Source organism: Pleurodeles waltl, chromosome 10 (genome assembly GCF_031143425.1).
Source record: "Pleurodeles waltl isolate 20211129_DDA chromosome 10, aPleWal1.hap1.20221129, whole genome shotgun sequence".
NCBI classification, from domain to species: Eukaryota; Metazoa; Chordata; class Amphibia; order Caudata; family Salamandridae; genus Pleurodeles; species Pleurodeles waltl.
This window is the reverse complement of record NC_090449.1, coordinates 531,962,943-531,984,782: the sequence shown is the minus strand read 5'-3', so window position 1 is coordinate 531,984,782 and position 21,840 is coordinate 531,962,943. Positions and strand designations below refer to the sequence as shown.

General features: G+C 40.1%; 1 protein-coding gene across 2 annotated transcripts in view; it reads right to left on the bottom strand.

The window, feature by feature from the left end:
• Window positions 1-1,796: 1,796 nt before the first annotated feature.
• PTH1R (parathyroid hormone 1 receptor) overlaps window positions 1,797-21,840 on the bottom strand; it is a 729,171-nt gene continuing 709,127 nt past the window's right edge. For both annotated transcript variants that reach the window (XM_069210957.1, XM_069210958.1), the window contains exons 12-14: window positions 18,115-18,256; window positions 13,986-14,027; window positions 1,797-4,852 (exon numbers count right to left, since the gene is read on the bottom strand). In XM_069210957.1, coding sequence (XP_069067058.1) covers window positions 4,490-4,852; window positions 13,986-14,027; window positions 18,115-18,256 — 547 coding nt within the window. In that variant the 3' untranslated portion in view covers window positions 1,797-4,489. The remainder of the gene's footprint in view (window positions 4,853-13,985; window positions 14,028-18,114; window positions 18,257-21,840) is intronic.

Below are 21,840 nucleotides of genomic sequence, written 5' to 3'. Positions count from 1 at the left end.
GGCATGTGAGAGTCTGACTGTTGGTGCACATACTCTTTCTTAGCACAGTCTGCTATGAGTTAACTTGACACACTGCCAGTGGGAAAACACTACATACCATGCAATACTTCTCCTTTAAGTTAAATATTTACGATGTAACAATCATTGCTGAAATGCAACATGTTTTATAAACAAGATAAACAATTTTTGTTTAGTTTGGGGTGAGGCAGCTGAATAAACATCAATAAATGTTGATGTACAAATGTTTGGAAAGCACTGAGAAAAAAACAATGATATTCACAAAAATAAACACTGAAAAAAGGAAAGCCTAATTATGCCATCTACCCTCAGTCTGAGACTCAGTTATTTAAGGGGGGCACATACCTCTACTCTTCTGCTTCCTCACCCAGTACAGTAATCTAGCTACTCTTCAGGATGTGGTTTGATTATCTTTCATTTAGACCTGGACAAGAGGTCAGAGTGGAATGCACTGTCTCACAGTGAAATGATTGGTAAACATTACACTTAATGTTGGTTTGAGGTTGACAAAATGGAAGTGAAAATGCTGAGATTCTTCTGCAAATATTTTCTGCTGGAGAATGTGTGTTGAATTCACATAAGAAGGCTAGGGAAATAACTTGTGAATGCCTCTATATGCCATTACATATAGATCTAGGGGTCCTTGTACATTCCAAACCTACACTGGAAACAATTTAGCACACAGCAAAATGAAATTTAGTCTGTGGTAAGCTGCATAAACAATATAACAAAACTAGAACTTTGGAGCTCCTCTAAGGACAGTGGAGTAGCAAAGGGCCAATATTATCTGGTACAGGCCTTCTGATTCACCTTTTCAATGTTTGTCTTCTGTTTATCCCTGGTTAATATATATAGCATCTGTCCTCAGTTGGTGAAATGTTCTAATAGCATTATGGACCTTCAGTCTTTGGCCATACCTGTTGTAAAAGGCCATCTCTCCTATTATACACCCTCTCCTGTGGTGCAGCAGAATACATCGGACAGAGGGAATTCAACAACTGTTATAGCTCTCAAGAGCCGGCTACAATATGAAATATTAAAACTTTAATACTGCTACTTTGACTAATAATAACAATAACACTATTTGCAGTAACTATAATAATGACAATGAAATGCAAAATAAAGAAAATCAATATCAAAACTATATCACTTCCTAGTTCATATATTAGAGCATGATAGTGATGTAAACTATAACATTATGGTATTTTATAAAGCTCTTCTCTTGGATCCTAATCTCTATTAACAGTCCCTAAATGTAATCCCAACTGCCACAAACCATAAAATTCATTTGCATTTTTCTAAAACCTGTCCTTCTCAATTTCATCACTTTCATGTTTCTTTGAACAAGGAAAGCAAGAATGATTCAGTTGCTCGGCAGAAGCAGAACACAGTAGTGAGTATCCTGAGGTAATATTTTCTTTCTTCAAAACTCATCACATTGTTGAAAAATTACTAACTCTCTTGAATTCTTTAAACATTGTTAACAACAGCAACTGCAGTAGACTTTTTATATAAACGGCCAAACTATTACAGCCTGTTGTTCACTTTTTAAAGTTCCGTAAAAATTGCAAGGTTAGGATTGTGTGTTAATAGTTTTTTTCCACCAATTTTAGATGGAAATTAGCATGAGAAGCAATGTATCAATGAATAGTAATGAATCATGTTTTTAAAACAGATAATATATTATATTATATAACATGACATATGGTGACAGCATTTAAAAAAAATAATTCCATTTTGAAGTTAAGACATTTCACAAATGTACACTAAACCAGTAATTATCCTTAGAGTTTTACATATATTTCAAAGTGAACAAAGCCATACATATCATAGAACTCCATTACATTTAGTACCTTACTTCATTGCATTTATATTAACGTTTCCATTACAATTTACAGGAATGGATGCATATTAAAATATGTCCTTAAACAGTTCTTCCTGTGTCCCCTGAAACAAATTATGTTACCTGTGTGTTAAATGATCAATGTTATTATCATGGGGAAGGAATTATATGGAATTTTCATTTTACTCCATTCATTATACAACGTTTTAAACATATAACTTTTCAGAGATGAGGTCCTCCATAAATTAATATGGCAACACATAATACTGATATACGGTCCATAATGTTAAATTCCATCCTTTTCATTAGAAGAAAAAAAATGGATTAGCATTTGAACTTAACAACACATCAAAGTCTTATATTTCATGAAAGCCAGTCCTTCATATTAAAAAATACTCTAAAAATTGCATTTGGTCCCATTGTTTTTCATTCAGAGTATGTAATGACATAGTATTACTCAAATGTTTTCTAAATTTAGGTGGAAAGGGAACAGATTCAATAAATAGGAATCACAAGCAAGCAAGAAGACTGCAATTTCAGAATTCAAGGGGATGAGATTTGAAAGATCTAATACATCTGAAATCTAAGAGGACTGCTTCATAATTAAGGTATCTCAGCTAATTTAAATCTCCTCAAGGTTTCTAGGAAACTTTTTCCAATAGGGATCATTTCAGTATTACTTCTAAAAAGAACATTGACTACTTCATGGAAAAGGAATGTGGCACACAGTAAAAGAAGAGACGGCAGGTGAGAGATAAAAAGCAGATTATATGAATTTGAAGGGAAGGAATAACACTCTGTGATGGTGAGTTTTCCCTCCCTAATAATAAAAGTCTGCTATCACCTAAGAATGGAAAGGAATTTGGTAAATCAATGGCCTTCAAGATGACTACTATTTTGTTCAATCACTGCCACCCTTGAGTTGGTTAGGTAACACTGTCAATTTCAACCTAATCAATTCTCACACAAAAGGAGGAGAAATGTTTAGTATGTATTAATAAATTAATTTTAGGGTTTATAGTACATATTTCTTGAAACTGGATTATTAATCTATGCAGAATTACTATTTCCATTTTGTTTATCAATATGTTAGTTTTTCAAGGCATCCTCATCTATCTAAAAATTGCTATAAATGACTTTGCAGTGCATGATTTTATTTATAAGTTGGCCTGAAACTCAATTAAGCTAATTTGGCATGAGCTGTTTTTGAGACAGTCAGAACGCGAGTTTCAGATTTTGAAAGAGTGACAGAATAATCATCATAGAGCTACTCTGGGTAACCCATGCACATGTAATTTGATCTGCAATAAAGATCCCTTAAAGAGCATGAAGCTGTGCCATATCTGCATTGATCCAAGGAGTACCTGTCAATTTAGAATAAAAATGGAGTCAACATCTAACCACCTATTTATCAAGAAAGATAATTTAAAAAGGTAAATGGAACATTTGTTAACACATATTTAAAAACAAATCTCTGCTATAAAACAATTAATGATGTATCTAGACATGAACTGGTAATCCTCACTGTATTCCTGATTCTGATTTAGAAATTCATAATCAATAATAAATAATTAGCAATGGTCATATATATCATATCATTCACTCGTTTCTCATCTAGACATGATTGATATAAAGATTGTAATAAATATTCCATATAATGATTCATGAAAATACCCCTGTGTCATCTCTGTCGTATCTGCTCCGTGAATCACGAACAATATATGGTAACCCATGTTTGAAAATAATTCTCCTTCATAAACAAAACATAGGATAAATCCCATCCTACAAATATGAATCAATAATCTTTGGATCATATTGCACTTATATAACGGAATATCTGTAACAATTTATATTTAATATATCCATCTGATCCTATGTAATATTTGGTGTCTGTTTTTATATTATAGAAGACCAATGGTGTCATTTGTGTTGCTCTCTATTTTGAATTTGATGATTGTTCCTTCTTCTCACTAAGCAATGGTAGGAGAATCCCTGGTTTTTATTTGTATCAAGTACATAGCAGTGAGTTAATTGTTACCACAAATTGTGCTGCTTTGTGAAAAAACACAAAATAAGTTTTTTTTTCCTGAAAACAATCAATAGATCTGGTCAATATCAAGTCTTGGTATTTGCAAATTGTACGCACACTGATGTTGTATTTGTCCATGCATGGTGCCTCCTAATCCTCAGAGGATGGCAATCACAAAATTTGCAACCAACTCTTTTGGAATATCCTTTTCTTAATAAAAGAAAATTCTGAAGGCCAGTGTGAACATTTGCACTTGTACCATTGTGAAAATGAAAACACAACATACTAATACAGTCTTTTTACTACATTACTGTGGTTTTGTGCTGTGGTTCTCTCAGTGAAATTTAACAGAGAAAGCAAATGGTTGGCCCTTACAAAATGGAAGATTCCAATATATCAAGTTGGTTGATCTGGAAAAGTATAACTTTGAACCATGCCTGGAAGGGAGACTGTTGAATGAATTCCAATGTCTTCAACCAATGTGTCTGGCTTTCCTAACAATCCTGTTGTCTGTCTCAGGACAGGTGGATTGTGAAACTCGCCCTTTACTCCATAGATTAATATTTGCCCTGCTTATTCTTTGCTTACAGGAAAGCAGTTCACATCACTGTCTCACGTTCTTCCTCCACCAGTGCTGTTGGTCTCTCAGCGTCGTACACCACAGAGCCATTTAGATACTCCTCGTCCTTGTTGTACTGTTCTGGCCCAGAAGATGGAATTGAGTTTTCAGATATTGAGCCATTTTTGACATACCCTGGCAAATTCCGGTGCCCATTTAAGGCAGTGGATACAAGTCTGGTGTTTAAGTGTAAAGCAAGAGTCCCCCGTGTGGTTACATTGGTAATGCTTGTGTGAGAGACCATGGGTCCATAGCTGTATGTTGTACTCCCACTCCGTGCTTTTCTTTTGAAGTCAAGGGCCAAAGTCCACCTGCTCCATGACTTCTTTATTTCTGCTTGGACCTGTTGACATCGAGAAGCAGGAGATACATGTTTAGCTGTTATTTGGAAAATGGGTGCAGGCTGCATTTAAAGAAAAGCACATTCTGATGTAATGGCAACCAACAACATTAAAAATATGTTCTTCCTGAAATATATACTGTTGAGAGCAAACTCGAACATTACAAAATGCCTTTCCTGTTTTACATGTCCTTACATTTTCATAAAATAAAGATGAAAGTTTTAATAATGTGTTCCAAAGTAGTTCCATTCCAAGAGTTTGGTGCTGATACTGAATGCAATTGCAATAAAATAAGATTTATGAACAATTAACATAGATGCAGATTAATATCCAATTTACCCAGAGACCAAATGATGACACTTTAGCATCTCTCTTTTGTCTTGTCATGAATAGAGTGCAAAATTACTTTTTACCGAGCTATATTCTGCTCCCTGGAGGTAGCCATTTTTGAAATTCAAAAATCGTCCATTTAATGGAGCTGTTAGGGTAAAGAGTAGTCTCCCCTGCTCTTTCATGCAATGTAGTGCACAATATAAGATTCACATCTGCATTACACAGAAAGTTTTCCCTTTAACCCCTTGGGTGCCTAGGAGGAGCTGGTCTTGCCCTCGACCATGGTTGCCGTGAGCTGAGGATGAGACCAGCTCGTCCTGCACCTGGAACACGTGGGAGCGCTAGTGCTCCCCCTGTCGGCCTCCCACCCACACACCCTAGTCAGGGATGGAAAGGGAATGGCTTCCCCTTCCACCCCTGTTCCCTCCTCTGCAAACTGATGTGAGCGCACCAACGTCATCAAATACTGCCAGGGACACGCTGGAAGCCATTTGCTTCCAGCGCGTGGAGAGAGAAGACACTCTTTGGTAAGTCCTTCTCCCTGGGGTGTTGGAGAGAGAAAACAGACACAGGGGGAAGGTTTTGAATGGATTCAATGGATTTTGAATGGATTCCTGCTCCACAATAGCGGGCAAAGCCCACGATCGTGGAGCAGGAATCCACCCACAAGGCACCAGGGATGTTTTCTGTTTATTTGGGGAGCGACCCCTCAGGCAAGGGTAGCTTCCCTGGGTGCAATATAATATTTATGTTTCGGCTCCTCCTGGCTGCTATATCAACCATTTTTTTGGTCAATCTGCCCCCCCCCCGGAGGGGGACGAAACCCACTAGACACCAGGGATTAATTATAATTATGTTTTAGGGCAGCGACCCCTTGGGGAAGGGTCGCTGCCATGGGGGCAAGATTTTTGTTGTATGTTTCGGCCCCCTGGGGCTAGATAGCTCATGTTTTTGGCTGATTAGGCCCCCAGGGCGTCGAAACCCACTATGCCCCAGGGATTGTTGTGTGGGTGTTTTTTGTTTCTTGGGGGCTCCCCTTGGGCAAGGGTTGCTCCTCCAAAAGAGGCATATGATTGATGGCCATTTCTGCCCACCTTGGGGGCAGATAAGCCTATTTTTTTAGGCCCAGAAGCCACCAAGACACCAGGGATTTATTTCTTTGTATTTTTGTGTTATAGGTCACCCCCATTGGCAAGGGTCACCCCCGCAAAGGTAACACAGATCTGTTGGTTATTTCTTCCCCCTTGGGGGCAGATCAGCCTATTTTTTATAGGCTCATCTGCCTCAAAGGGGGGCAGAATCCACTTAAGCACCAGGGATCTTGTGTGTGTTTTGTGTGTGGGGGCAGCCCCTTTGGCAAGGGTCGCCCACCAAATGGGGCACATTACTGATGGCCATTTATACCCCCCTTAGGTGCAGGTAGGCCTATTTTTATAGGCCAATCTGTCCCCAAGGGGGGCAGAAGCCACCAAGACACCAGGGATTTATTGAAGTTTTGTTTTTTTTGTATGGGGGAATACAATTGTTGGGCATTTTTTTTGTAGGCCCATCTGCCCCCAAGAGGGGCAGAATCCACTTAGGCACCAGGGATCTTGTGTGTGTGTGTGGTTTATGTGGTGGGGGGTGGCCCCTTTGGCAAGGTTCACCCCCCAAAGGGGGCACATTACTGATGGCCATTTCTGCACCCCCCAACCCCCGGGAAGAAAGACTGATTTTTTTTAGGCCCATCTGACCCCAAGGGGGGCAGAAGCCACCAAGACACCATGGGTTTTTTAAAGTTTTGTTTTTTTGTGTGGGGACAGCCCCTTGGGCAAGGGTCATCCCGCCCAAGGGGGGCACACAACCGTTGGTCATTTCTGTCCCCCTTAGGGGCAGATCAGCTTATTTTTTGTAGGCCCATCTGCCCACAAGGGGGGCTGAAACCACTAGGCACCAGGGAAAATGTCTAAATGTTTGGTGGCGGGGTGTTTGTCAACTGGCGAAGTATTTGCATTTGTGATTATAACAGTTTATTTCTCCTTTTTGTTCTAGTTTAAAGCTTTTGCTTCCTTTGCTGTGGCTCCTTGCGGTTTTGGCAGTGGTTGACCTGCAGTTTGCGTAGTTGCATGTTTTAGAAAACATGCAACTACGCAAAAAACTATTTACTCCAAAAGAGTATTGTTGAAAAATGACTTGTTTGTAGGTGGTCTACTAAATGCAGGATTGTATGTGAAATTGCCCATGGATTGATGCACAATGATATTTGTGTTGTCTTATGTTTAATTTTCTTTTTAGTGGGATATCATTGGTGATTGCTGTGTCTGTGCAGAGTAGTTGCTGGTGAGTCTAGCTTTTTCAGGCAAGTGAGTGGTATAGTTTTTGAGTACATAACCCTTTGTGATAAAGCCATACTTTGTTTATTACTTATTTTAGATAGTGCTGGTTGTTGTTGGCGCATTTGTCAAGTTACACTTCTCAGAAAGGATCATGGCTAGCAGCAGAGTGACCACTCTGCAGGTTGTTGGTATGCTTTTTGAGTCGTCTTCTGATCATGATTATGAGACTGAGGCAGAGGAGGAAGTGAGAAATTCTGTAAGTGAATTTTCTGTCCGAGAGTAATTTTCTGATGAGGAAGCCACTCTCAGTGCAGATGAAGGGCCTTTTTTAGAGGAAGACACTGATGTGCAATAGTGCAGCAGCCTGTGGCTGAAAGGTTTCCCATTGGAAGACCTGAACTCTGGGTTGCCCCAAACATGGAGCAGCCAGAGTTGCCTTTATTTACTGGTCTCCCAGGGTGTAGAGTAAATACAGAAAACTTCTTGCCTGTCAATTTATTTCAGTTGTTTATGGACAATGTATTTTTGGAAGAGATTGTTGAGCAGACTAATTTGTATGTGGAGGCAGTATTTGAGGGACAACGCTGCCAGACTAAGGCCACAGTCTAGAGCTACACAGTGGATTCCCACAAATCTGGAAGACTTGAAACAGTTTTGTGGTTTTACTTTTTTTATGGGGTTGATAGGAAGCCATCACTGGATTCTTATTGGTCTACTTATCCCTTGATGGCAACGGCTATATTTCCTTCAACCATGACTCCTAATCGGTATTTGCTTCTTCTTCGGATGCTGCATTTTGTTGACAATGCTTTAGCCTTGCCTCAAGATTGCCCTGATTATGACCGTCTTTTTAAGATTAGGCCTGTCCTTGATCATTTTGTAGATCCGTTTTCAGAGGTCTATGTTCCAGGGAAAGAAATATCTGTAGATGAGTCTTTAGTCCTGTTCAAGGGGCATTTGTTTTTTGAGCAGTACATTCCTAGGAAGAGGGCACAGTATGGAATTAAGATGTATGCTGTCTGAAAGTAGTCTGGGATACGTGTATAATTTCCAGGTCTACACTGGTAGGGATTCCAGTTTTGACCCCCCCTGGTTGTCCACCCACATTTTGGAGTTAGAGAAAACATTGTGTGGGAACTTGGTAGACGACTGTTTAACAAAGGTCACCATTTGAATGTAGATACCTTCTACACTGGAGTGCAGTTGTTCATGGAATTGTTCAGATTGGACAATGCTGCTTGTGGCACAATCTGCTCTAACCGGAAAGGCTATCCAAGGGAGCTTGTCTGTAAAAAACTTGAGAGGGGACAGTGCAGTGCCTTGTGTAATAATGAGCTGCTAGCTCTGAAATAGGCAGACAAGAGGGATGTGTACATGCTGACAACCATCCATGATCAGAGTACTTCCCCGTGACTGTTTGGGGTCAGGTTGCCGAAGTGCGCAAACCTGCGTGTATTTTGGACTACAATAAGCACGTGGGTGGTGCTGATAGAGTAGATCAGAGGTTGGGGCCTTACATTGCTGTTCGTAAGTCTTACGTTTCATATAAAAAGCTGGCTATTCATCTCTTCCATTTAGTAACTTTTAATGCTTTTTTTGTATTCAAGCATTGTTCTCCTGAGTCAAGGATGAAATTTGTTAAATTTCAGGAGTCAGTGATAGAGAGCCTTATTGTGGTGAAACAGGCAAGAGTTCCTAGAGATGCAGTGGGGGAGGGTGTGGCTCTATTGAAAGCTTGACAATTGCCTGATCACATTTCTCCCACTCCCAAAAAAGACTTGCCCACTAAGAAATGTAGAGTCTGTGCGCAAAGAGGTATCCGAAGGGAGAGTCGGATGCACTGCCCTGATTGTCCTTCAAAGCTTAGGCTGTATGTGGCTGGCTGTTTCAGGAGTTACCACACCCAAAAGAATTTTTGGGAACTACTGTGAGCGTAAACTGCCTGTTTTATATTTTCATATGTTCAGTTTCACAGTTGGCATTACTGTTATGCATTTAGATAGAGCTTTTGTGTTTGTAGTTTTGTACTTATTAATAATTAGTTAGTGGTTTCTTTGTTGTTTAAAAAAAAGTGATGGCGGTGTACATGGAATGGCGCTTGTCTGGCGATATGCATGGAGTGGAGCTTGGCTGGCGGTGTGTGTGGAGTGGCGCTTGGACGGCGGTGTGCGTGGAATGGTACTTCACTGGTGGTGTGCGTGGAGTGGTGCTTGACTGGCGGTGTAAATAGTGACTTGCTGTTAGCCACTACAACAAACTCCTAGCCAAACGCTAGTCCACAGACTCCCATTAGTATCAGGCATGTGGGTGTATGAAAGTGATGGGCTCTTGAAAGGCACTGTTTGTTAATGTGAGTGTTTTAATGTGCTTGGCCCGCGTCTGGCGGCATGAATTGCCTTGTGTATGTCATGTATGAAAGGTGTGTGAATGGAATGTTAAGTGGTTGGTGCCTTGGCGTGTCTTTACAGCTCACGAGCTGTGAGTCATTGGTTCAGTTTTTTGACCTTTCAGTTATTAACAGTGCATTTCATTTTTTTGAAATCTCTTGTTAATAAAATTGGATCTACTGAAACATCACTCACCCTTGTGCCAAATCCAACCAGTATGTGCGGTAAAAATGAAAAAACCTGTCCCTCTGTAATCAGACATCGAAGCTCACCTGTGACATGCTAGGTGTCTCGGGTGGGACCCCGATGATGAAACATGCCACCAACTTGTTCAGTGGGTGAGAGGTCTTTTTAACATAACCTCAGTGTGTTTCTTTTCACAATTTTAGTTTTTGGAACATCACAGAAGGATGTGGGCACATCAAAATGATCTATTATAAAACTACCTGTTTTTCTGGGGGTTTTGGGGGGGGGGTGGACTTGCGTTTTTGGTCCAGAGTGCAGCGGTCATCTGGAAACCTACCAAACCCAAACATGTTTGAGAACTAGACACCTGGTAGAGTCAAAGGAGGTATGGCTTGCATGTATCCCCCACCATTTTCCTACCCATACTACCTGTAAACCTCAAAATTTGCTTAAAAACACATTTTCCTCACTTTTCTTTGTAGGATCACTGTGCCGGCACACACTTCCTACCACTCAGTGTTCCCCTCAGTCTCCCAAGTAAAATTATGCAAAAAAAAGGTCAGTTTTCTTTGGGAAATTGTGATGTCTCCTATTGTGATGCGTCCATGTTGTGTTTTGGGGCATTGTCTGTCGCGGGCACTGGGCCTACCCACACAAGTGAGGTACCATTTTTATTGGGAGACCCGAGGAAATGCTGAGTGGAAAGAAATTTGTGGCTCCTCTTAGATTCCAGAACTTTCCAACACCGAAATGTGAGGAAAAAGTATTTTTTGGCCAAATTCTGATGTTTGCAAAGGATTCTGGGTAATAGAACTTAGTAAGAACCCCACAAGTCATCCCATTCTGGATTCCCCTAGGTGTCTACTTTCCATAAATATATAGGTTTGCTAGGTTTCCCTAGGTGCCGGCTGAGCTAGAAGCCAAAATCCACAGCTAGGCACTTTTCAAAAAACAGGTCAGTTGTCTTTGGGAAAATGTGATGCATCCACGTTGTTTTTTGGGGCATTTCCTGTCATGGGCACTTGGCCTACACACACAAGTGAGGTACCATTTTTATCGGGAGATATGAGGGAATGCTGGGTAGAAGGACGTTTGTGGCTCCTCTGAGATTCCAGACCTTTTCACCACCGAAATGTGAGGAAAAGGTGTTTTTTTAGCCACATTTTGAGGTTTGCAAAGTATTCTGGGTAACAGAACCTGGTGAGAGCTCCACAAATCACCCCTTTCTGAATTTCCTAGGTGCCTAGTTTTCACAAATGTCCAGCTTTACTAAGGTTTACTAAGTTTTCCTAGCTGCAGGCTGAGCTACAGGCCAAAATCCACAGCTAGTCACTTTGCAAAAAACAGGTCAGTTGTCTTTGGGAAAAGGTGATGTGTACATGTTGTGTTTTGGGACATTTCCTATTGTGGGCACTAGGCCTACCCACAGCAGTGAGGTACCATTTTTACTGTGAGACTTGGGGGAGTGCTGGGTGGAAGGAAATCTGTGGCTCCTCTTAGATTCCAGAACTTTCTATCACCGAAATGTAATGAAAAAGTGTTTTTTTGCAAAATGTTGAGGTTTGCAAAAGATTCTCGGTAACAGAACCTGGTGAGAGCCCCACAAGTCACCACATCCTGGATTCCCCTAGGTGTCTACTTTTGAAATACGCACAGGTTTGGTAAGTTTCCCTAGGTGCCGGCTGAGCTAGAGGCCAAAATCCACAGCTAGGTACTTTCCAAAAAACACGTCAGATTTCAATGTAAAAATGTGATGTGTCCATGTTGAGTTTCCTGTCGTGGGCATTAGGCCTACCAACGCAAGTGAGGTACCACTTTTATCGGGAGACTTGGGGGAACACAGAAAAGAAGAACAAGTGTTATTGTCCCTTGTCTTTCTCAACATTTTTTCCTTCCAAATGTAAGACAGTGTGCAAACAATACGACTATTTAAGAAATGCCCTGTAATTCACATGCTAGTATGGGGACCCCGGAACTCAGAGATGTGCAAATAACCACCACTTCTCAACACCTTATCTTGTGCCCATTTTGGAAATACAAAAGTTTCCTTGATACCTATTTTTCACTCTTTATATTTCACCAAATGAATTGCTGTATACCCGGTATACAATGAAAACCCATTGCAAGGTGCAGTTCCTTTATTGGCTCAGGGTACCTAGGATTCTTGATGAACCTACAAGCCCTATAAATCCCCCCCACCAGAAGAGTCCGGCAGACATAATGGTATATTGCTTTTGAAAATCTCCTATCGCAGGAGAAGGTTACAGAGTAAAACGTGGAGAGAAATGGCTGTTTTTTTCTCCTCAATTTCAATATGTTTTTATTTCAGCTATTATTTTCTGAAGGAAAAACTTGTAGGATCTACACAAATGAACCCTTGCTGAATTCAGAATGTTGTCTACTTTTCTGAAATGTTTAGGTGTCCTGGATCCAGCATTGGTTTCACACCCGTTTGTATCACTAACTGGAAGGAGGCTAAGAGCTCAAATAATAGTAAAAATGGGGTATGTCCTAGTAAAATGCCAATGTGTTTTTCTGACTCAAGTCTGCCTGTTCCTGAAAGTTGGGAAGATGGTGATTGTAGCACAAACACTTTGTTGATGCCATTTTCAGGGGGAAAAAAACATGCTTTCTTCTGCAGCACTTTTTCCCCGTTTATTGCAAAAAAAACGACATTTTTACTATATTTTGGCCAATTTCTTAGTCTCCTCCAGGGGAACCCACAAACTCTGGGTACCTCTAGAATCCCTAGGATCTTAGAAAAAAAGGACGCAAATTTGGCGTCGGTAGCTTATGCGGACAAAAAGGGCTCAAGCACAAACTGCCCCAATAGCCAAAAAAAAGGCCTGGCACCTGAGGGTGAAAAAGGCCTGGCAGGGAAGGGGTTAAAGATAATGAACGTCGAGTACTGTAATGGATAATATTCATAGGTACAACACAAACATCTCCATGAGAAAACAAAAATATGAAATTGTAGATAGACAAAAATGTAAAAGTAAAGGAGGAGCTTTACATCACCATCTGAGTACACTTTGTTTTTTTTCTCCGGTTTTTTTGTATTCACAGGCATACCTAAAAGTATAGCTTCAAAGCTTCACCAGACACAGGTGTCCAGGTGTACTTCTGGGAATGCCATGTGATCATTTCCCTTCCGACAGGGTACTTTAACACCATTTCAAGGATGGGAAAAGTCGGACGGGAGTTTGAGAAAGCCGAAATCATAAAGTGCGAGTGTTCCCTAACTTCAGCAGATTTTGCCACAGTAATATATTCATACAAACATGCCAAGAATAATTTTGTCTATTTCTCGTTGTCATAAAGGAAGATATTTTCAGCCGTAAACATTCGTTCATGGCCGAAAATACTTTATTAAATGTGCTCCTTTGTGCACTGGGGCAGAAAAAGATACTGTCTATTCCCTCAACAATGGACGATGAGTAAAAAGGCAAAATCTAATTTTTGGTCTTCTGAAAATCTAAAACATACGGTAGGTTTAAAACATTAATAGCACATTAACTCACATTATTTGTACCACTATTTAGAAAGACTATATTCTAATCAGGCACATGGCAATTAGAGGAATCAAGTGTCATGCAATTCTAATTAATGCCTGTTTTTTTTTGTTCTGTGTCTCACAGGGCTTAGAGACTATGACACGTGGCACATTCTCATTTTAAAATGGTCAGATTCACATTGACTCTCTAAAGAGTGCATTCAGCAATACTGTGTCATCTGTTTGACCTATCGTTCCATGGAAAAATCCAATAAGTCTAAAGCGAACTCTGCAAATTAAATTGAGTGTAAGTTATTAAGTGCAAGTTACAGAAAACAATACTCAACGTAACACGTTGCATGCAATTGCAAAGTGCAAGATATAAAAAGAAGAAATAACGCTATTTGGTTGAAATACTCACCTCCCCATTACAGAAACAATATATGATAGCAACAAAAAAACCCTGTGAAGAAAAATAAAAAGTATGACAATGTAGCTATGGGACAGCAGGCTATAAACATTAATATTGATATATATTCTGTATTTGGGTCTAACCCACTATTGCAAAAACATCCTTGAGGTGACAACAACATGGTGCTAATGCTGGAGGCAAGTCAATATCGAAAGCCTTATTCTGCCAGAGTAGTTAAAGTATTTTTTTACAAACAGAAGCACACAAATCTAAGTATATATCTAAATGGTTATTAGAAACAAAACTCATCTTGTAAGTTAGAGGGCGGTTACTTGACATAATTTAAATAACCGGGCAATGAAAAGTATGTGAGGACCACACATACTTTGGTCACTAATAACCAGGAAATATCCAGCTGGGATGCCATATTGCTAAAGATCTCAATATTTACAAGAGGTCAAGAAAGATTAATTTTCTTTCTTAACTAAATCACTCAAGAAAAAGCGGATGCCATTGAGAAGGTCCATGAGAAAAATAACTATTTTCTGAACCATACCCTAAAAATGCAATATAATTCCAATCTCCATTTTGAGAAGTCAGTGCTGAGAGCGAAACTTGCACATGTCTCTGTGCTGGTTCTTTCCACTGCAAACGTTGAACAGCCTATGTACTTCCCAAAAGGCACCCAAACTATCCCATAACATAAATATGCTGCAATACAAATCACAATAGGGCACCCATTATAACTCAGGTTTGGGTAGAAACTGGAGTTTAAGCATGAATAAGGATTATGAGATAAATGGTAAATCCGTCCCCTCTGGGTTTTCTGTGGGCTGGCTTTTGCACTGGTGGTGCACAATGCTACAGTCTCTTTTGGCACTGCCATCCATGACCTCCTTCTCCACGGATTCCCTCTCTATCAGTTTCCAACAGAGACCCTCATCTCTCCATAGTACCTCTGTGACATGCATTTTTGTTTTAAAGTGCTACTCCTAGTTAACTCACACTTGTGATTTGCATGGTGCACATTCTCAGCAGCGGGCACATTATCTCTCTGCATTACCGTATCACAAGTCAAAATTGGCCAATAATCAGTAGAGTAATGTTGGCAGTTTTATTGTCACCTGAAACTGCTTGACGCACAAGGAAGTTCAAGTACTTCTAAACCTATAAGTTATTTTTAAACGTAGCGCCCCCCCCCACAACAGTTGCACCACCCTAAAACTGACCATGCTTTAGCCAGAGCACACCTGTCAGAAAACATCTGTCAAAAGAGCCTGGGGAGGAGGGAAAATGCCAATTCCTGGGATTAACATTACAAAGATGTAGTAACAGCCCAGTATAGGTAATTACAGAATGACCTGCCATTGCACCCATGTATATTGTAACGAAGGCCTAAGCATGTGGGTCAACATTGCACAGTTACACCTGTTGTTGTGCCCATACACACAGTACACATTGAAAAGGAACCATTAATATTATTCTAAGTTTGGCATATATTATACACCCTGACATCCTGGAGGTGACATGCTATTTTTCCATGGATACATCCCCTAGGTAATGCAGGAAGCTGCATTGCTTTGGAAGCATGTCCAGTAACATAATATGCGAAGAGGATGCTCTTGTCCACCCTTGAAATTATGACAATGTGGACTGCAAGTGGTATGTGGTGCTCCCACAAAAGAAGAGGGGTCATGGTTAATATAAGGAACAGCTTCACTTGTCTGGTGCTCACGGCTCACAACACCTGACCGATAAAAGATTAATGGATCAGGTAAAAGAAAAAAATACAAGTCCTTGTTGTGTTCTTTTTTCAGATTTTATTAGAGATGGGAAAGTGGGAGCGGTATTCTGGTGGTGCCAGTCTGCTTAGTTTAGGAGCCCTCTGTGTTATATTGTTGCATTTTCAATGTGACACTTTCTACTCTCTTGGAATAACACAAATAACCTTGCCTTGTGATACACACACACCTGAAGAAGCAGAGTGTGAGGAAAGTGTAAACCCTGAGAGCTGGTGATAAATGTATGAAGTAGAGGAAAATAATTAAGGCAGAAGATCCATGTAATTTGAATATGAAAGCCATGGGGCAAAGTCCAAGATGTGCACTTTCATTATTTTCTGGGATAATGATTGAATAGAAATCTATTCCAAATTCACTTACCAATATGTGTGGGCCACATTTCTGGAGTATCAGGCCATGACTGAGTTTCTCCAACAGACCTCTATTGAGTTTCCAGTGGTGGAATGGCAAGGTGCAGTGCAGGTCAGAAATGAGGTTTATAGTACTACAATTTAACCTCTAGTGATGAGAGCACAACATTTCTAGTCCTGGTCATATTAATTATACAAATCTCTTTTCATATGTGGTAGTCCAATATGTTCAATGTACATAAACACAGACTACAAGTCACTGAAATCACTTGTAAGGAAATGTTCTAGTGACATTCTAGAGGTCAGTTCTCCAGCTTTTGAATTCTAAGTGCTTGAAAGTTAGGGCTGCTGCAGATGAGGATGGAGGTGCAACATCATAGCTGCAGGTGTTGTTGTGGGTTCATTTTAGCGCTTTGCTTGGGCCCACTTTTTTACTGTGACTTGTGCCCTTTTACCTAGTTACAAGTTTTTATTTCATTTAATCATTTTAATTCAATTTAGCACAACTTGCTCTTAGAGTGGATATTTAATTTTTCGAATCAGCTGCTATTCTGCAAAAGTGTTGTTGATTAGTTCCTTTTCACAACATTTCATTCTGTGCCTCTGCTCAAGGCTGCACCAATCTTTATCTAGAAAAGCCGTCACAAGAGTGTGGAGCCAGCCCTCAACACTTAATCAAATTATCACGTCAGGCCTGACTTAGAATACATCATATTTTATTATAAAAACGCCACACAGGCCAAAGGAGGGGAGATAGGTCATTCCAGTCAAAGAAGCCATCTTATGGTTTGTGCCACCTCATTGCAATCCTGCTGACCTCAGCCCTATCTTTACAGCCAATTGAGGAGATGACAGGTAGACTTCTGTTTTCATTTCTGGGGGTGGAGTTCCTTGCAGGGGCTAGTAAGGGTAGAAAGGGCAATCCCTGCTATGCCCTCACATAGATGCTAAGAAGTGTAGGTATGAATTTGTAGACATGTTTATTGCAGGATGCTGGGAATTTTTTTTGTTTCTCACTGTTGGTCACAATCAGCATTGTGATATCTTTCATCCTTCTAGTAAATGCAGCTCATGTTTTTTATTGTACAATGCAGTCCTTTCAATAAATACACTGAAAAATGTCCTGTATCTCTTTGTTTACCTTTACTTGTGTGAGACTTGTGCAAATGAGAGAAAAGAGAGAGATCTGACAACTACGACTTCCTTGAGAAGTCAGTGTGTTATGTTTCCTAGGCTGCCACTAGGCTGATACAAATCACTTTTACTTCCTAGGTTTGGGTGAGGTGCTGCTAGCTAGCCAAAATGGTTAGGTTGACAGTTTCCAACTAGTGAGGGAATGACTCAGTCAACTGCACATGGTGCTGCTACCACTGGAAAACCAGCAGTCTTACCCCTAAGTGAAAGTGCTATGACAGTGCATTTATCCTGGAAATGCATGGGATGGCGTCTAAACTGCAGAGGTTTTCTGAGTGTTGGAACTGATAATTTTCAATTCTAACTGCAGTTCTAGAATATTTGGGAATGAATAATATTCCCCAATATAGTCTGGAGTGTTTATTTACTATTTAAATCTAGTTCTGGAATAATATGCAGGAAGGTCAACATTCCCCAAGTAGTCTAGAAATGAGTTGATGTGCTGGGAAGAAATCTAGGATCCTCAAGCATGAGGCCACAAATTCTGTGTAGATCATTCCATTTGTCCAGCTTTCTTAATATGATTTTTGTCCTTTTCGGGTGGTTGCTTCAATACTTAGAGCTAATTTAATTATATATTTAACCAAAGTCCAGTACATTATTATACTCATTCCTTCAAAAAGTATTTTTTGTCAGCTGCGTTCTGTACCTATATTGTATACTATGTAAGAATGTATAGAACCCTCTTTAGTAATTTGAAAATCCATATTTTCACATTGTTTGACAAGGTAGGACAGTACGCACATGTTACATAGATGTTAGGCTTCATTTTACTTGTGATAAACATCTTACCTGGAAAGAATTGAAGATCATTTCATAGTGCATTTGAACTTGCCAAAGAATCCCTGACACGTCGGTGTATGGCAAAGCCATAAAAACAATATAATGAACTCCAAACAGAGGCATTAGGACAAGGGTTGATTTCAGCAGCTTCCTGTATGTCCGGGAGAGAGGGGATGGCAAAGAGAGTGAAAGAGTTGTTTATGATGTTATTTTCATTAACAAACATGCTTCATTTTTACAATTTTAAGTGGTATTTTCTTTTTAAAATGCATCTTTCATTACTTGCAGTTTCTAGACAGGAATTGTAAATAGAGACTTCGTTTTTCAGTATGAGCAAAGCTGATATCTCAATCGGGGTAAGTAACATGTCAGACCAGGGTTTAAATGCCACTCACATACATGGAGGTGACATTACAATTGACTCAGAATGTTGTTCTGTCATTTACATGATTTGCCCATAACATAGGAATGAAGCTTAAAATGGTTCCCCTTCTTCTATTAATGTCCGTTTATGTTCTATGCATGCCACATAAAACAGACTGTCCTCATATGGCTTTGAATATAAAAGATGCCATAACTTAATCTATACAATGCCTCGTGTTCTTCAGGACACAAAAAAGGAAATTTCAACTCAAGTCATTGAGAACCATTCACTGTTGAAATAAGGCCTGATTCAAAAAACCTTTAAGCACACCAAAATTACACAGAGATGCACAGAAATGTAACTTGCTATATCAAACTCCGTATCCTGATTCACACAGTCAGGATTGGTGATTTTCCATGATTATGAATGCTATATAACACAGGCATACATGGTTAATTTTCAATAGAGATGTGCATAATGTTTACAACATGCATTGTACACACAAATGGGGTGAATTCCAAGTAAGAGGGGTACCCAACATTTTCCATGTCTTATGCATACTCAAGAGTGGCAAAAACATCCAATTCTGGTCCAGGATGTCTATAAGTAGGGAATTCTGTAGCAGGAAAAGGAATGAAGAAATTTCTACAGTGTCAGCCTATTTCAGTAATGGTGCTTGTCATGAATGGGTGCCACAGCAGGGCAAGGAGGGTAGCCTGGGGGGGGGAAGGGAGGGGCAAAGACTATGCTGGTATCTCTTATGGGTTGCTGTAAATATTTGGAGTGTGTTAATGTTGGAAAGAATGTCTCATTTTATAAGAAAATGAAATGTAATTAGACGATGATGAATGGTTACCTGAGCCTTTTTAATCAAGAAATTGGGTGGATTTAAAAATGATATAAATAGAAAGGAAAAAGTTAATTAAATGTAATCCAACAGAAGGTAGTAACTGAAAGAGCTAGAAGTGGTTGACAGAAGGTTGAAGAGAAGATGAATTGAAGAATTTGTGGACAGTTACCGTAAAAAGCAAGAAAGTGCGCATATTACACAGAGTGCAGAGTTGAAAATGTCAGATGTGAATGATGTAGAAGGTATGATTAGGAGGTAGAGTGAAGAGTCAAAAAGCTCACATACTTTGTGGGCCAAGAAAGAAAGCAGACAAGTAGCAGGAGGATAGTTGTTGGGAAAAAGCAGGGAAGAAAGGTATTTAGCATCTAAAGAGGTTAAGTTAGTCAGAGTAACTTCGTATCCAAGAATGGACTGAGAATGAGTAACTAGATAAAATGTCATTAGGTGAAGAATTATAGGAGAAATAAAGAAATACATTTGATATATTAGTGTAGAAAGCAAGACAGTTTAATGGCAGAAACAAGGGGGGAAAGGAGGTGGAGCAAATCAAGAAGGAATCCTATGACAGACTTTGGCAACACTGAAATGAGACGGAGAGGGGAAGGGTAGGGTTTTGATCTACCCAAGCCAGAAGATAAAAGTGGCCAACAAGAAGAGAAGAAAAGCAAGAGAGTGTAATACTATATATTTTCTTGGTAGAAAGAGAGGATGCCAAAATAGAGCTCTCAAAAGTATCTGTTGGCCCCGGCCATTTCTGCAGGATCATGCCCAGATGTTTTTCGTTCTTCCTTCTATTTTTGCAGAATTTGTTTTTCTTGGCCTCAGGACTCTGTGCACATTACCGCTCTAACCAGTGCTAAAGTGTTTGTGATATTTACTCAAAACATGTAAATATTGGCGTATACCCAATTGTCACATTTAATTTACTTCTAAGCCCCTAGGAAAGTGTGCCAGATGTTTCCATAGCCTGTCAATTAAAAGCTACCAGTGGGCCTTCAGCAACTATTGTGCCACCCACTTAAATTGTCCTTTAAATATGCTTGATGGCTACCATTACAGAGCCTTTGTATGCTGTTTAAACTGCCATTTCAACCTGGTAAAATAAACATTTTGTTAGGCCCTAAGGTAGGGAGCAATGTTTTTAAAAAGTTGAAAGTGTGCTTTAAAGTTTTTCATGTTGCGGTAGGGAAAAACTTTAAATTCATTTTCACTAATGCAAGGCCTATCTCTCTCATAGGATAACAATTGAGTTGCCGTATTATATTTTATAAGTGTAATTTCCAAACGGGAAAAGATGATTCATTCATGTTTAGTGTCTCTGGAATCCTAATTTACAATCTTAACTGATGCTGAAGTTGTATTTTAAATTACAATTCTGAAAATGCCACTTTTAGAAACTTTCTTGCCATAGCCATTTGGTGATTGCAGTCTGTCGCTGGTCACATGATGTATTTGGCAGTAGGGCTTTATGTATTCCTCCTAGAGAGCCACATACAATGGGACCTTAGGTGTGACTGGATGGGCCATCACTGGCAGGATGGGAGGGAGGTGCTAGGCCTGGCCTCCCTTACACATGAATAGAATGTGTCCTGTTTTCACACAAAGGACTACAAAATCCCTATAGTTATTCTGGAGCCAGGGCAGGAAAGGCAAGGCATCTATGCACTTCAAAGGCATACCTCTAGAAGCTTCTATCCACTTCAAAGACACAACCGTGTATAAAAGAAGGACCTAAGACACCACCATTTCAGTACATTCTGGACCTGTAGATAGTCTGCAAGGAAGAAGAACTGCTGTACTGTTACAAGGACTGCCACTCTTCTGCACTGCTGCTCTGAACAGACTGCTGACATATTCTGCTGACCTGTGGGGAAGAAGAACTGGACCTGGAACCCTTCTTGAACTCAGGAACCCAAACTGACTCAAAGGGCTAATCTGCTGGTCTCAGCTCCTCAACCCATATTCAGTGAGTTCCTCCCCCCCAGGTGGTGCCCTTCAGGTCCTGGAACCTTGGTGTGGCTCAGCTGGCTCTTAGTTCAAGCTTTTGGGCTCTTCATCACCGTAAATGGTCCCATTCGCAACCATAACCATGGCGATCACACCAAAAATCAATGCGGACTGCCAGCAGCCCATCTTCACACACCAGCATTGAGAGCTCACAGGGGACCACCAATGCCAAGCTCCAGGCCACCTTTCAGTGACCCCCAGCCTGCTCTTTGAACCACACCGACTCCCGCCTATGACACTCTGTTTGCTCCTTGCAAACCTCTCCAATGAGAACAGGAGTCTTGGCACAAAATTTTAGAAGGGGTAAACTTCAGCAGGAGTAATCTATGACTGTATCTAACCCACATGGTCAGACTGACTTTTTGACTTTGACCCGGCTACCAGATTGTCGTGGTTGGTGCTTTATGCTTTTAGGCGTTACATTGCAGTTTATTCATTAAAAAAATCATAACTCTGGTTCTACTGATTGGAGTTTTGTTATTTTGGTCTTGTTTTATTAAGTAAATTTGCTTTG